This window comes from Macaca nemestrina, chromosome 16 (assembly GCF_043159975.1).
Source record: "Macaca nemestrina isolate mMacNem1 chromosome 16, mMacNem.hap1, whole genome shotgun sequence".
NCBI lineage: Eukaryota > Metazoa > Chordata > Mammalia > Primates > Cercopithecidae > Macaca > Macaca nemestrina.
The window spans coordinates 91,370,728-91,388,217 of NC_092140.1; the positions used below are offsets into that span (position 1 = coordinate 91,370,728).

At 31.6% G+C, this 17,490-nt stretch overlaps 1 protein-coding gene across 5 annotated transcripts in view; it reads right to left on the bottom strand.

Moving 5' to 3' along the window:
- LOC105486020 (neurobeachin) overlaps positions 1 to 17,490 on the bottom strand; it is a 747,447-nt gene that overhangs the window by 512,891 nt on the left and 217,066 nt on the right. For all 5 annotated transcript variants that reach the window (XM_011748656.3, XM_071081645.1, XM_071081644.1 and 2 more), the window contains 5 exons: positions 16,004 to 16,221; positions 13,433 to 13,586; positions 6,525 to 6,705; positions 4,397 to 4,527; positions 1,825 to 1,932 (listed from right to left, as the gene is read on the bottom strand). In XM_011748656.3, the coding sequence (XP_011746958.1) occupies positions 1,825 to 1,932; positions 4,397 to 4,527; positions 6,525 to 6,705; positions 13,433 to 13,586; positions 16,004 to 16,221 (792 nt within the window). The remainder of the gene's footprint in view (positions 1 to 1,824; positions 1,933 to 4,396; positions 4,528 to 6,524; positions 6,706 to 13,432; positions 13,587 to 16,003; positions 16,222 to 17,490) is intronic.

The following is a 17,490-nucleotide window of genomic DNA, read 5'->3' on the forward strand; positions in this document are numbered from 1 at the left end:
CATTCATTCATTAAAAAAAAAAAATCCTTTCCACAGCACATTTTTTTCATGATGACTATTCCCATTTCTAAATGGTTAAACTGTCAGTAAGAACGGTATCTTCTTTCCAAGCTTAGATTACAGTTTAGATTACAGTGAGTTCTTACATTGTGGTTTTTATACTTTACTGTAGTCTCCCTTTTAAAAAAATACCTTCCTTTTTTATTAATTATAAACACAATATAGGTTTATTATAGAAAATTTAAAACTACAAAAAATCATTAAAGGATAAAGAAAAAAATAAAATCTGTTTACCTAGAGATTATCATTGGTGGAATACTGGTATATTTTTTCAGTCATTTTTTAAAAATAAAGATGTACATATGTACGTACATACAATCAGTATACATATGTAATACTTGTGTAATATAAGTATTTTTACATGCTGTTGCTTTCTCTTAAAATATATCATGATCATTTTCCCTTGTCATTAAATTTCCTTCAGAAATATGTGCTTAAAGGCTGAATAAGACACTGCCAAATGACTAGGTCAAGATTTTTTAGGCCAAAATTCTATTATTGGATATTTATAATGTTGCCAAATTTCCTGTAGACATCTCTGATGAAAACATTAAGTTAAACAAATTCTGACTAGAACCACTGGGTTCTAGTGGTTCATTGGGACATCAATATTTGTAAGAGTTTTAACCATACTGGCAAAGAGCTATTTGAAAGCTCAAACACTAGTTTGACAGAGCAGGTTTCGCTGCACCCAGGCAATGCTAGGTATGATCATTTAAAATTTTTTAGTTTATTTAATAGTGAAAAATATATCACTCTTGTGTTAATCTGCATTCTGTTGACTACTAGGGATACTGAATTTTTATCATGTTTGTTGCCTTGTGTCCATTGCCTATTTTTCTGTTGGTATGTTTGGAATTTTCCCAGCATTTTATAATTAATATATATTAAACAGAGTGACAATTTTTCTATTGTACATTCCTAACATACAGCATTATTTTATATAACCTAAACATATTTTAATCATTTTCTAAAGTACAAAGCATGCCATTCAATTTACCGTTAAATATAAGTTTCAAATATAACCTTTCTTCTACATTTCATATAGAATCAACAACTAAGTAAGAATCATCAACTAAAATAAGAAAAACAGAATTCAAAGTGGCTGGTTTATAATAACTATGTTAAGAGATGCTGTCAGCATTGAATCTGATGTGAAACACCATATATGTTTCTATGCAATTTCTGAAAAGGTCAGTCTTACTTTTACTTACCTGGAGTAACTGATCATAAGATTGGAGGGTTCCATGACACCTCTTTAACCTATCTTTTCCCTTTAGCTTTATTAAGCTATCTTTCTAACTCCAATTCCCATAGATACCTGTATTTTTAAAATGCAGATTATTCTTTAATTGCCCCTCCTCCAAAAGCAATTGTCAGTAACACTTAATGAATTAATCCCTTTCATCCATAATGTAAGGAACATTAATAACAAATTTTTAGTACCTGGAAATGGAGCAAGGAATACTAACAAAGAAGTAGATGTTACAAGATAAAATTAATTATAATTTTTCAGAGCTAGTCCTATTTTTAGTATGAAAGCAACTTACATCAAAATTTCAGGCCATTTTTTAAAACTAACATTATCAATAAGTTTTCAGAGAAAGCTAAGGTTCAACCATTTTATAATGAGAAGTATGCAGTAAACCAACAATCCCAGATACTAGGGAATGTCATTTTCATAAGCAGCTTTCTTATAAAACGTATTTCATAAGAATGACAGTAGAAGGTTTATTTCAGGGAAAGCAATCACGGATAACTTACCACATCCCGAAAGACAACAGCACGAAGGCGATTGATATCAACATCCTGAAGAAGTCTATCAGGATCCTTAATAGGAGAAAGGTTACCTGGAACATTTTCCAATGGAGTCTTTAAAAATAAAAAGAATTGTGAATAGACAATATATTACAGACAATATATAGAAGTATCATTTCTTAATTCATGCTAAACTGGCCACATCATGTATGTCCTCCTCTCTGAGTTGAGATTTATTAATAATAATCCTCTATTACAACGCACATTTTCTGTTCTCTACTCATGCCATGGTTTCCATACTAGCATTCTTGTTCTTCACTGGCACAGCTACCCCATAGACTCATAAAGGCAGGTAAGGTTGTGGAAGAATAAAGATTCATCTTGGACTTCAGAAGATTTCCTGAGCCTCACTTTCTCTACCTCTAGTTAACAAATCTCATTGAGTCTCTGGGTTCATTTATCCATCATGCTTTTTATAATATATGAGATTATTATACTACATTACTATATGAGATTTTATATGTGTAACCATTTCATGGTCTATCCAAGGTTAGAAAAGGTAAGATTAAAAAAAATCAGTCACGGCCCATCAAAGCTGAAAGACATTAAAGATTGTTACCAACAAAACATTTTATAGTTGAAGGAACAAACATCTACAAATTTCAGGTAATGTAGTCACATAGTAGACTACTAAGTGAACTAGGTTCCCTGAAACTCAATCAAGTACTTTCTCACTTATACAGTGTGTTAAAAACAGTATAGATTAAATTAGATAACACGTATAATGCAAAATACAATTCCAGCCTATAATAGGTATGTACTTGTTGTTACTCTAACAATGAAAAATAAACAGGGTACTTTCTATTTCTCAATGAATGTCAATCATGATATTCTACCCCAAAATTAAAATGTTTGATTACTTGGTAGCACACCATAGTAAAATATTTAAAGGTTGATAGTATTTGGTTTCCATTACAATTCCAAAACTTCTGGCTATATGACCATCGGTGAGAAGTTAACCTCTCTGAACCTCAGCTACATCATTTGATGTAATAGACTAATAATATTTACTACAGGGTGGTTAAAGAAAATAATACATAATTTATAGCATAAATAACACAGACTTTAAAATCAGAAATATTTTCTTTTCTATATGATATATTTCTCTACCCCAATCTAATTTGATCCTTATAAAGACAACATGATAGGAAAAGCTTGCGTAATTGTTCCTTTTCACACAGTATAAAAATGAGGTCGCATGAAGGTATGGAACTCATGCAAGAAACTTGCAAGAAACTTTCCTACTGTAGTCCCAGCTACTTGGGAGGCTGAGGCAGGAGAATCGCTTGAACCCAGGAGGTTGCAGTGAGCCAAGATTGCGCCATTACACTCCACCCTGGCAACAGAGTGAGACTCCGCCTCAAAAAAAAAAAATTACTCTAAAGTTACAAGGATCTATAACACATAGACACTGTCCTCAAGTACCTGTCTACTATGCCTATACAAATGATATGAGGCATTATTGATGATCCATTTGTATTTAATTTCCCAAGCAAATAAGAGCACTATGGAGTCCTGTGAGCAGCAAATAATATATAGTCAAATTACAAATGTTCTCTGAGAGTAGTGAAATGGAAAAAAGCTACAATACTGCAAATAACCGACTAATAGGATAAATATACAGTCAGTTTGCTTGCCATCTGCAGAAGTTTAAAGCAATAGAACTTTAAGATGAATTAAACTTCTATTTCATACCTTCACTTATTGAGCAAAAAGTTACTGTATCAACATTAAACATGTAATTACAAGTATAATGAGTGATAACAGACCTATGTAATTTTATGAAAACAACAAACAGAAGAAACGACCCTAGACTGACTGGGGTGGTAGTGAGGGTGTCAAAAAACATTTTCCTGAGAAAACGTAGCATTTAATGTAACCCAGTAGTTGCACAGATTTTAGCTGGATAAAAAATAAGGACGAATACTTCATGGAAAGGAAATTATATAAAAGTCTGAGAAGTTAGGGGAAATTGCTTCTTTTGATGGGCTGAGAGCTGCTGCCGGAGAAGTAAGCAAGGACCAGGCACAGAACCTCAGAAAGCATGTTAATGAAACCGGATGTGACACCAAGGGCCAGTTAAGCATATGATAAAGAGAGCTGATTTAGAAAGAAAATTAATAGTATATTTCAAAATACTCCATTCATTGAATGGGGATTCAATGAGTTTTTGTTGACTATTATGCCTACCCATTTAAAAGGAGAATTACTCATACATTAAACTCTGTGAAAATATATGACTATTAAAAATAGAAATAACCATTTTTAGTGCTAATTATAATATTTGTAAGAACTTTATCAAGTAGAATTGTTAGTAACTTCATTTAATAACCAAAACACACAAATCTCAGAAAAGTTAAGTAATCTTGGTAAGAAAATTGTGAAGCAGCCTAGAGCTGCCTGATGAGAATGCCCTTGCTCTCTACCACTGAGCAATACCATGGCACTTTGTTCTCATCAACTTAAAAAAGACTTTTTTCAGGTCAATTATATTTGACCAAAAAAAAAGTTTACTTACCTTCGAAGCTGCTGTGGCAGTCACACTTTGGGGAACTTCCTGAGGTTTACTGCTTCCATGGGAAGATTTATTTCCCCTGTCTCTCTGTCTTTGCCGACATTCTAAACAGTTTCTCACAGCAACACAACAAACTATTTAAAAATTCAAAAACATATTGTTAATATAAATTGTTGACTTTGATATCCTGGAAAAAGTTGCAAGTTTATTTCTTCTTCCCTTTCTTTCCCCTTGCTTCATAAATTATTAATCTTCAAATCAACTAGAGCAATAATTTTTAAAATTATGAAATATAATAGTGAAAGTACCTACAAAATATACATACAGCTAAAAATAAAACAAAATACCCATATACCACCAGCCAGCTGAAGAAATAAAACATTACCAGAGGCTCTGAAACCCCCAGTGTATCCTTCCTTATTCTATTACCATCTGAGCTTCACAGTTCTGAATTTATGGATCAATAAAATTTTTTTAAACTAAAGCTCATATTTGATTTAAAAATTTAATAAAGCTTCTGCCCTTAATTTGACTATCTTGTCGACTCTACTGAGTACAACTTCCCATTTCAGTCAATAATAGAGTACCTCTGTATACTCAAGTATCACAGGTCCCCAAATCCACCTTCCTTCATGTTGGAAAAGTCTCTGGGCTTTGACAATAAGCATTCAATATGTACACATTTTTATTTACTCATTTATTTTAAGAAGCAGTAGAGTACTGTGACAAATAGTACAGAGTTTGAAATCAGACCACCTGAGTTTGAATCCTGTATTTTCCGGTTTGGAGCTGTGTGGTTTTAGGCCAGCTGCTTAAACTATCTGTGCCTCAGTTTTTGCACATGTAAAATGAGGATGAACAAAGTAACTGCCTTAGAGGGTTGCTGTGAGGATTAACTGAATATACAGAAAGTGTTTAGAACAGTAAATAGCATAGGAGGTAATATAAAAGTGTTTTATTATTATTCACTTATAAAAGTTTTCTGTGGTTGATGAAACAACTAAATGTGCTAGTAGTGTTAGGATAAAAATGAAACAGGGAGTAAAGTCTTGGACTATATTTAAAAATAAAAGTGCAGAATAACCAAATAAATGCAGGTTTCAAGATATTGAGCCATTTTTAAAAAATATAATCTCTTTCTCACACAGTTCATTTGGCAGCTCTTGTTATACGTCAATGGAAATGTCCTTAATGGCCCACAGTCAGTTACCCCACACCTCTTGGTTGCCAGAAAGATCTTAATGTGGTCTATCTTTCTCTTAAAATGAATACAAAATGATTCCTCTCAGCTTGCCTGTCTTTAAATAAATAATATGAAACAAACGAAAAAAAGAGGTTTCATCCCACCATTCTTAAACCAAATCTTTGTTCCTTTCTTGAATCAGAAATGAATTTTTGACATAATCTTTAAAAGTTATGGGTGAAAACGGTACGTATCAGGAATGTCCTCCCTATTTCATGCCTTGCAGTTCTTATGTCCTGCTCATGATCTAAGGCAAGTACAAAAAGAGCAGTTTTCTGGTTGTTTTGAAAGTCTAAATAGTGTAAATAAATGTTCCTTTTAAGAGAAGTAGAAATGGTTCTTACCTAAGAAATTCATTCAGATTTACTAAGAGGTTTCAGTGCTAAAGTTTCACTGCCTCACAGATAAAAGGCGAACAGCATGGGTATAACAATGTTTATTAGGGACATTTGTTCACCCCAAGTAAGATTAGGATAGTTTATTTTAACCTTCTAGCATTATGTGTATCTGACATGTTTGTGGGGCCAGGACACTACCTTCAGTATTAGTTTACCAAAATTGGATTCATAAATGGATTTGCATTAAAATCACTTCAATGACAAATTGATAGTCTTACTGATTTTGAAAGAATTTCAAGTATATTTCACTCTTGATTTCAAATTACGAGCCATTAAAGATGATCAGTTCTGTGAAATCTCCAACGTGAAGGCATAATTTTTTAAAATTGAGTAATTCTGATTAATTATAAAAACAATCTCTATATCTCAAGATAATCTCTATATTATAAAATCATCAACTTAGATCATCAATATTTTATGTACCATAGCGCTTTATAAAGCTGATCTGCAGATAATTATTTGACATGCATTACTGTTTTAACAGACTTACCTAATCTTAGGCACTGTCGCATTAAACCTCCAGAAGACATGTTTTTCTCAGCTTCAATCTCACTAAAATTTAGAGAGCTTGCAAACACAAGTACATCAACCATAGCCATCAGCCGGCTGAGGAAAGTTACTGCTGTCTCAGCTGACATGCCTTGTGTCACTTCAATATTTTCCAATTCCGTCTTTAGAAAAGTAGAAGATTTAAGTCTTGTTTAAAATTTGGAAATTTGGAAATATAATACATATACATACATACTACAGGTGAACACAAATTTAATATATTTATCATATTTTATTAATAAAATAAAAGATCAACTAATTCCATACATCACCAGAGCTGGTTACTGAATTTGTTTACTTTACCTATCAATTATCCTTGAATAAAGGAAAAGCCCATTTTAAAATCAACATTAGCTTTAAATGTCTTTAGTTATAAAAATGACATTCTAAACTTAAGATCATTTCACAAAGATATTTAGAGAGAACCACATATATGTACTTATACTAGTTTTGTTTTGTAATTTATAAAGATTTTACATTGATATTTCTTTCCTAAAATCTTCATTCCCATTAATAAAAATATATGCTTTAATTTTTCTTTCCTATAGATTTATGATGAATAATAGGGAAAATATATGGTAATTTAACTTAGTATCAAAATGAGATGGCTGTCAAATTAGAGTACATAACAATTTCTTATCCATTTTAGAGTAAACTGAAACTACCAGGTACTTTACATGTACAATAAAACTCCAGAGTAAAAATAATCAAGATCACTAACTCGTCTACAGATATTTAACTCGTGACTTATAAAACACTAGTAATAAAAAGAATCACAGCATTCTAGATTGGAAACTACTTTCACTACATTTCTGATTTCAGAGGGAATATTACAAAGTATTGTGTTTCTTAAAATGCACAACATTATGGTTTTTTAAACAATGTCAACATTTCTTATTTTGTTTTGCACCGTGGACTATATAGCATTTTAATTATTTTTGTTCCTTATGACCAGGCCACATTTTATCAGTGCCTCAAGGAACAAAGAAAGGGAATACTCTATAAGCAAAAAAAATATTATTTAAATTTTCTGAAAACGGGCACACTAGCCATTCCATTCAACATTACCTCTTAACCAAATGATAAATTCAACTACAAGGTTAGCATATGTAATAGGTATCTACTCCTATTCAATGTTTCATTTTGACATTGTTTATAGCCATCATTATACCTAACCTTCTCCCTCCTTGAAGAAGCAGGAGCATTAACATGGAAATGTGAGCAGAAAACACTGAAAAAAAAAAAACCTCAAAATACTCAAAACATTTCTTGTGTACAAAGTGGGTAATAAAAATGATAGGTGACTACTGCAAGCATTATATAACTAAGCTCAGTTTTAAATGATGTATAAAATGTAACAACCATTCCTCCTTCCATTTAACAACAAAATAGGGTCAAAATCATTCTCTAAAATGAGCCTGGAAAGAGACAGAAATGTGTTTTCAGTTGTTACAACATTATGCCAATTCAGTACACACGGCATAAAGAAATGATTAATTCATTACTTAGACTTTAAAATGCAGATTCTTTACTTCTTAGCACTTCATGAATATACAGCATCACTTCATAATATCAATTAAAATCTATGACCATGACATCATAGCTAACAAGAAAAAGCAAAAAATTCATTTAAAATCTGTTTCCATTTAAAATGTTCTATAAAGGAATGAAGACTTGGCCATTTCTTAGGTCTATCAAGTACTGTAAATAATTTTTCAAACATTAGAATTTAGAATATCCTGATCTGTGTTCTCAAAGAAATTCTTCATCATTTTGAATCACTGAAATTGCAAGATAGCTATCTCTTTATATTCATTATTTAATGGGTTTGAGTGTTTTGACCTATCAAACTATGCTTTCATTTCAAAATGAGTGAATTATAAATAGAATTATTAAGGTGTCCATATAATCCACCAAAATGTTTTTTTGACTGAAAAAATTAAATTTTAAAGTAAAAGGCATTTTTGACACAATAGTCTGAAACAGAATTTGTATTCCATTTTATATAAAAGTAATTTAAAAAATGAAGTATGTAAGCAGCAAAAGATAGGGCTAAAAAATAAAGATCACTCTCATACAATTATTAAATCTTAAAATAATATATTTCATCTAATTTACTTTCCTTAGAACCAATTAAAATCTGATTGTACATATGACTGTAACACCATTGTGTTCATTACGATAGTTTAATCTAGAGATTATTGTGCATAATAAAATAGTAATATATCAATGCATTGGGAAAGTAATCCTTTCAATGACTCTTTTAAATATACAAAATATATGTCTAATGTTAAAGATGATATGGAAACTCAAAATATAACCAAGTCAAAAATTTCATAAATAAGTAAAAATAAAACTTGAAACTGAAAAGCTGAAAATTACTACAAAAGTAATACTAACCTTAGAACCCTGGACATGCATTAGACAAAACAGACAACAGACCAAAAAAGTACAAGAAAAGGAAATTATTAAATTAAATGAAAATACAATGTAAAATTGAAACACAAAATAATATATTTAAAAATTATATTTAATTATTTTATTAAAAGCAAAATTCTCAGAAGAGATTTTCATTTTAGAAATTACATATGATCAAGGTTAAACATCAAATATTTAGACTTCAATTTATTTTTTATTGTAGTAACTCTGCCCAAATAATATATATATATAAGTATAGTCCATATATTAGAAATAATGCATACTCTATTTTACAAAGCAAGTATCTTTTCCTATAATTAATAGAACATTTTAATAAATAAGCTAATATAATGCCTCTGTAAAATCCCTACCTCAATTCTGGTTTAGGCAGAAATGACTCAGGGAAATGAACTATTTATACCAACCTCTAGAATTTTCCATAAGGAAATAATGTAATTTGTTTTCTCAAATATACAGAACCCTTCCTATAGTTGAAAATTCCCAGAAGTTAATAAAAGAATAAAATATTTGAGAGATTATAACTTATAAACCACTTTCCCATGCTAGAAAATAACTTGATAAACTAAACGATGCCTGAATATGAATAAAGGTAATTAAATAGGTATTATACTAAGTTTCAGATTCTTATTAATAATTACATTCATTATATTCAAATATCAGATAGAATTAGGCTTCACAATAAAAATCAACTATTCTTACTTTCTAATTTTTGACAAGCACGTGTGAGTATAAATTTTAAAATATGCTATTTTCATGGTACTTTGTATAGGAAAACACATAAAAGCATCCTGAGAATAGTAAAGTATGATCAGTTCTATGAGATAAACAAAAGAAGAGCAAAACCAACAACATTATTCATAATTTTTCTGAATATATTTATGATATATCCTGATAATAAAAATAAGTAAAGTAAGACTTCGTTATTTTTGGACAAAATAGAAAAAGCAGTTCTTCTCTCTTATAATTATGAAACTGTTAGGAGTGCTGGAAATGTCAGTCTCTACTATTTTTCTGGGACAGAGAAAATTAAGCCCTGAATTAAGTTCCATAATATTCAGTGTTCAGGATGGTTGACCAAAGTGGTCAACTTAAAATCACAAAGTGTGCAATTTGTGGTTGATCCATGTTCTTTGCTTTTCTTTTTCTTCTCCAATTTTTTGCTTTCATTCATGACCAACTTAAACAATATATTAGAGAACAAATGAGAGGATTCAATTAACTAGTCATAGAAACATTAACTAAAAAAATCAACAACAAAAATATTGCTGCTTTCCCAAAGCAAAGATTGGCCAAATTACATACTAAGAGGTCTTTTTTTTTTTTCTCTGAGTACTACAGTTAAAACTATTGGTCTGAGTCAGAGTTCTGAAACTATTTTTGTAATGTATTTTCTATGCTACATATGAAATTAAGTAATCTAGGCAAAACTGAAACTCCCATAAAGTGCTGCTTCTTCAAGTGTACTAAGTTCAAGGTGCTCAACCTATCATTATAAACAATATATATTCTTTTTTTCTTAAGTTTCCATTAAGATATGTTCCTTCCAACTAAGATTAAACAGTTCAAACTTTTCTTCCATGATGATACTATAATAGCAATACAAAAATGTTATCTCTAGTATAAATTACTATACTGATCAACATTTCCAGGGCAGAAAAGAGAACACTTCTATGTCACTCTCATAGAAATAGCAGACAAAAAATATTTGTTTATGTATTGTCTATTGCTGCTTTTGTACTATCACAGCAGAGTTGACTAGCTGTGACAGATGACAATACTGCCAATGAAACCTAAAATATTTCCCATCTGGCCCCATACAAAAAAGGTTTGCGAACTACTGCCATAAACCATTACTATTCCTATTTCTTCATAAAATGCATATAATAAGAATATTCTGAAAAACTATATGTATAAACAAAATTACCAGATCACTCAAACCTTAGTTTCAAATGTCTCCATCTCTCTTCATATATCTAGCATTAAAATTCTAAAAGCACCTACAAGACAATGTTACCTTTCAGTAATTTTCATGTTACCAATGTTTCCTTTTTTTGCTTATCCCTTCCAAAATTCTCTTTTGGCTTTTTACACTTTTAATTTAAATATAACAAGCCCAAATATTCAGGTTTAATTTCCCTCTTTATTCAACCTTTTCTTTCCTAACTTTTTCCCTCTGCTACGTTACAACTTCTAGCAAGAATATTATACAACCCGTAATACAGAAACAACATTCAGCAGTCAGCACCAATCATAGTTCTACCAGATACAAAATGGGAGAAAGGTTTGGCTGTTTCCTTAAGGAAGCAATTCATTCAGAAGACATAAAATCAGGTATGTTGTACAACCAGGCATAGGTCCAAACAGTTAATGGGCCAAAATAACAGAAATACAGAAATTGAGAAAATAAACAAAGGTTTCTATAATTGAATGAATTCCCAAGTCTGTTGAGAAAGTCTAGGTAACAAATAATTTTAAATTCCAAACTATAGTGGTCAAAATTGAATTGTAATAATTTTGGAAGCCAACCTCAAAGCGTCAGTATCTTTATTGTACAATCATCACAAAATAAATAAGCAAATTTGACTGGTGCAATAGTATATATGCTATAGTTTACTTCATTATTTGAATATTCTATCTTAATAGCTAAACATCTTTTGACTTTAAAATTTGGAAAACTATTTAATAATGTGAATATTTTAAACCTATACAAATTTTAATAACCTATTGCTAAACTTTTTTTTATATAAAAAGCTTTTGTTGCATGCAAAATTTAAAAACATTCAATATTACATTTCAAAGTGAATTTCAATACAACCTTTAAAAAATTTCTTCATAACAAATGATAATTTATAAGACATAAAATGCAATTTATATAATCAAGAAAAATGTCACAAAGAAAGTATTGATTTATTCGGTCTTCAATATATAAAACAAAAAAAAGTTGGCCGGGAGGGGTGGCTCATGCCTGTAATCCCTGCACTTTGGGAGGTCGAGACAGGCAGATCATTTGAGGTCAGGAGTTTGAACCAGCCTGGCCAACATGGTGAAACCCCGTCTCTACTAAAAATACAAAAATTAGCTGGGTGTGGTGGTGTACACCTGTAATCCCAGCTACTTGGGAGGCTGAGGCAACAGAATTGCTTGAACCCAGGAAGCGGATGTTGCAATGAGCTGAGATCGCCCTACTGTACTCCAGCCTGGGTCACAGAATGATACTCTGATTTAAAAAAAAAAAAAAAAGGAAAACAGAAGAAAGAAAATGCCCTCTATGTCTCACTATTAGAAAGCATTTTAAAAATCATACATAACTCTCAACTTACCAGAATTTGGTATAAATCAGCAGAGGAAAAGAGAGATGAAAGAAAAGGAGTGGTGTATGTATATCTGCACTCTTCACACACCATCAACCATTTATACTGTTCTTCCTAGCTCCATTTCCTTGGTTCAGCTGCTAATTTGATTAAGGCCCTACTGGTGACTTGCTCTGTTGCATTCCTCCTTCTGAACTGGAATGCTTCCCTTTGTGGACTTCTTGAGCAAAATCATGAATAAAATAGAAGAGTAACAACTGGGGAAAGTGTGAGGATATAGCCTGTGGCTGCTAATGTTGAAGTTTCATTGCTGCTCTGGTGATGGTGGTGGCATTGACAAAAGGACAGTAAGAAAAAGAGTCATATAGAAAAACTTGTTAATGATGAAATAAACTTAGAGATCAACTTGGAAACAGTGTCTCACCAACTAATAGACATCTTAGTAAAATGAAAGATTTCCCTCTGGCAAGGTAAACTTTCTGAGCTTAAGGATGAGTTTCCATACGGCAACAAGAACACGGGTAATATGGGAAGCAAATTTCTATATTCTTTCCCATTGAGCAAGTAGCTATGGAGTCTGCCTTGATATGAATCAAAGATTTTGTTTTTAATGACAACCAAAATATAAAGTTAACATTGACCTATTATATTTTAAATGACATACACAATTAACATTAAATGCCTTTAAAATGTATTAACACATTTCACTGTTTAATATAGAAACAAATCAAGATAAGGCTAGATTTTGTAAAATAAATGTTGCATCAGTAAATAAATGAAAATGTTAAATAACAAGAATTTTAAGAGTTTATTTATACTATAGAATTGAAGAGATATGTAATATCTCTGATGAAGAATGCAATATTCTTCTGATGAAGCATTTATTCATCAGAATTACCAGAGAAATATTTTCATAAGCACACGTAGCTGGAACCCAACACTGATAAACAGAAGTGGTGGAAACAGAAATTTATATGGTCAAAAAGTTCCCTAAAAATTACAGGTCCGTTTAAAATCTGTTTACAGCCTAGACCACCACTGAAATGCTCAAGTCATGTAATTATAAAATATAACCACTAGATGGAGGCAAAGTACTTACAGTTGGTGATGTAGCAGCAGAGAGCAAAGGTAAAATTCCTCCACAAGCAATGATGATGTTGTCTACCATTTGGGAAATGAGGTGAATTGTGTTATGTACAAAAATAATATTTTCATTGCTATTGACAAAATCCATTACAGACTTTGTGGAATGGCTAAAATACAGAAAACAGAAATGAGTATGTATTTGGCTTACTTAAATGAAAAGCTTAGACAATTTACTTAGAATAACAAGTGAAAAATTACAGAATTGTAGGAGCTAGCCATATTTAAAATTAAATTATTATAAAATAAAGCGATTTATAACTGAGATATCATATTACCAAAAACTAAGCATTCATCTCCACAGAATTTTGTTGTGTCCAAGAATATTAACTCATTATTATTACTATTTTGCTTGAAAAACATAGAACTAGATTTCTAAGACATATGACTGATTCAATAAATTTGGCTAAAAATATTTATGTTGCCAAATCTGATTTTTTTTTGTTGAAAGGCAGAATCTTTTAAATATAAAAAGTATGTCTAATGTTAAAAATAATATGGAAAATCAGAATATAACCAATTCAAAATTTTCATACCTACAAATAAAATCTGAAACTGAAAACCTAAAAATTTAACTGAAAGTTTTACTTTGTAGGCGGTTTCAATTTGTCACATCACCAGTGACTTCAGCCCCACCTTTGACTAGTCACATTGAAAAGGTGTACTTGTTAAAGAAGTGACATGATAGGGGAATATAAATAAATCAGTACAAATTCAAGAACTTATTTAATAAGAAAAGCAACAAAATCTCAAACTAAGTTGGTAGTACAGCATTCCCATACAAAACATACAATGTAGATGTCAAAAAAATACACTGCTTTCGTTTGGTGTCAGTCAAGAATATAATTTTTTTTTTCTTTTTGAGACAGGATCTCTGCTGTCGCCCAGGCTAGAGTGCAGTGGTGGGATCATGGCTCACTGCAGCCTCAACCTCCCTGGGCCCAGGAGATTTCCGAGTAGCTGGGACTACAGGTGGACTCCACCACGCCTAGCTAATGTTTGTAGAAACAGGATCTTGCCCTGGTCTCGAACTCCTGAGCTCCAGCTATCCTCCCGCCTTGGCTTCCCAAAGTGCTGGGATATAGGCGTGAGCTACCACACCTGGCCTGAACTGTTTTTTAATGGGAAAAAAAAAATAAGATTAAAAAAAAGAAATTACTCCATGGTCAAAATTAAGTCAATAATTCTCACCCTTTTAGATTTGTGAATTATTATCTATCACTGTGTATCTTACATTTCAAGATGTTTCTCCCCCTCCTAAAAATAAAGTGCTACCTTTAAAAAATTTAAATGTCATTAAATTCTACTTGGGTAATTTCATGAGAGCCCATCAAAGAAAACAAAAACACAGAGTAGGGGTGGATGGAAAAAAAGCTGAGTATCACTCACTTGGAGGCTACTGATATTATAATTATTAAATTACATAATTTATCTCCATACACTGGTCTTCATGCTAATAGTAATATATTTCATGGTATTTAGGTTTCCTTAGTTACCATCTCTAGGTAATTTATCATATAATAATTAGCAATGAAAATATATTAGTATAAGAACAAATTGATCAAATAAAATCAAAATCAAAATCTTTCTATGGCAGACTTTATTGACGTCTTCCACAACAGTCGTAACTTTTTCCCTGCTGACACATATTTTATATTTTGTTCTATTATTGAGCTTGATTGGGTATAGGAAAGACTAGCCTCACCCTAGTTACTAGTTAATTAACCAGTATTAGTCCCTAAAAACCAGTCATTATAATCTCATTTGCTTTTTCTGATGATTAATTTTGAAAGAGGATGTGATCCTGCTGTCTCATGAGACATAAGGGGGATTTTTCTTCAGGGGCTTCTTTTAAAAACAAAGAAGAAAAGAGGAGAATAAAAAGAGAAAGTGAAAGAGGAGAGAGAAGAAGAGGAGGCAGAGGAAAAATAGGAAGAAGAGGAAGGAAGAAGAGTCATCTCTGCCTTTTAATTTGGGCAAGTTTCTCATGATGAATTGATGTTGGGAGTTGAAGCAGCCACCTTGAATCCTAAAAGGAAAATGAGAAGCATAGAAGCCGACATTCCTAAGAATGTTGTGCTAGATCATTTAAGTTGCCCTTGTTACTTATATCCATCAACTTCCTAATTGTATTCATGCCTATGTAAATGATATGCTGTCATATTTAATCTGTTGCACATTTACTATTAAAAAATTAAATTGAAAATTTAGAAAGGCAATGGTTTAATTTATGTAGATTTGTTGTCTTTAAGTTATTATCTTTGAACTGATATCCACTAACTGCTCAAATACTACGGGCTCTGAATTCACATGTCACAGGGTGATTTTAAACTTTAAACAGTATGTATTATAATATTATCACTAATAAATTTAGTACATGGTATTAATTTAAACAGGAAACAAGAAAAATGTGGAAATTCCTTTAGTCAAAGCAGATTTTTGGTTTTGTCAAGTCTCTTTAAAATAGAACAGGCAACGGCAGATTTTAAATATTTGCTTTTAATTTATAAAAAAGAAATATTTCTACCTCCTCCAGACATGTACATCAGTTTCTAATGCAAATAGCAAATCAGTGAGAAGCCGCTGGTGCATTGGAGACCATTTAAACTCAGGAATACGAAACATCGTAGTCCGTGGACCTGGGCTAAACTGGCGCCGCTGTTCTTCAGTCATTGGCATTCCTCGAAATCCTAAATCAACTCGGAGATCTCGGTCTTGTTGGGTGATAGACCGACCCTGCACAGCCTAAAGAAGGAAAAGGTGAATTTTTGTGGAATACAAAAGAAATGCCTTATTTCAAAATGAAACTATGAGTATAGTAAAGTGAACAATGCTTTAATGCTTTAGCATATGACTTTAGCAGTTTAATATATTTCACATATATTATTCACCTGGTAATTCCTTGCACAGGAAACTTTCTGGGCTGAAGTCTCCACTATTGCTTTTACTTTACTATTGCAGAAACTAGGCAAGATAATCAAATACCTAAAGCTAACACCAAAGTTCACACTGAAAACCAGACCCTCTTGACCCCATTAAGAGTCTTTAAATTAGACCACATCACTTCCTTACTGAAGTCAGCATATACAAAGTGAAGTATACTGGATATATGTCATCAACTAATTGTAACTAAAGCACACGATTAGAAAAAATATTACTTGAACAGTTTCAAGTAATATTCAACTTTAAAATCTGTTTCACGTATAATACTTCAATTCAAAAACACAAATGCATTTGGTAAGTTAGAAAACAAACCAGAAAAATGTCTATAAACTCCAAATGTAAAACAGGCAAGCCTCGTGTTCAACAGGCAAGCCTATTGTTCAATCAACAAGGCATGATGTTTTCCTTTATTTTACATCTGTATCTAATTCAGTATTCTCATCTCCTGCCAATTATCACTACAATGCAACTGCCACAAAAAATGGAAATTGGCGGTTACAGAAAAAATAAAAATACTTTCCCCACACACATGATATATTATTAAGGATTCTTACTGGAGTACAAAGACACAAGACAGGCATGGTTTATTCCTCATAGTATAGCCCTAATGGAAACACATTCAATGTATCTTCAATGACATTAAAAGGCAAGTGGGACACCCAGAGGATTAAAAAACCCAAGTCATTAACGAGAAAAGTATTCTTATTTCTTAAACTCTTAACCATAAGGTATTATTTATCCTAGAAAATAAAGAAGTAGTCATAACTCAAAGCTCAACAATTAAAATCCGTATCAGAAAACATCATCTATTTTTAGCTTTATTCCAGTGAGGTCAAAACTGAAGCACTAACATTTCCTAACAACCAGACCTAAGAGTCTTTAATTGTCTTATAACAAATTCCTATTCATGTGGTTGTACAGAAAATTCTCACTGCTAATAATTCTAATTTTTCTCAGCCATATTACCTACCTCACAGGGTTGTTGTGAGGATTAAATCTGAAAACATATAGCACAGTGCCTGGAACATAGTAGGCACTGGATAAATAACAGTTCCCTTTTCCCTTCCCCTT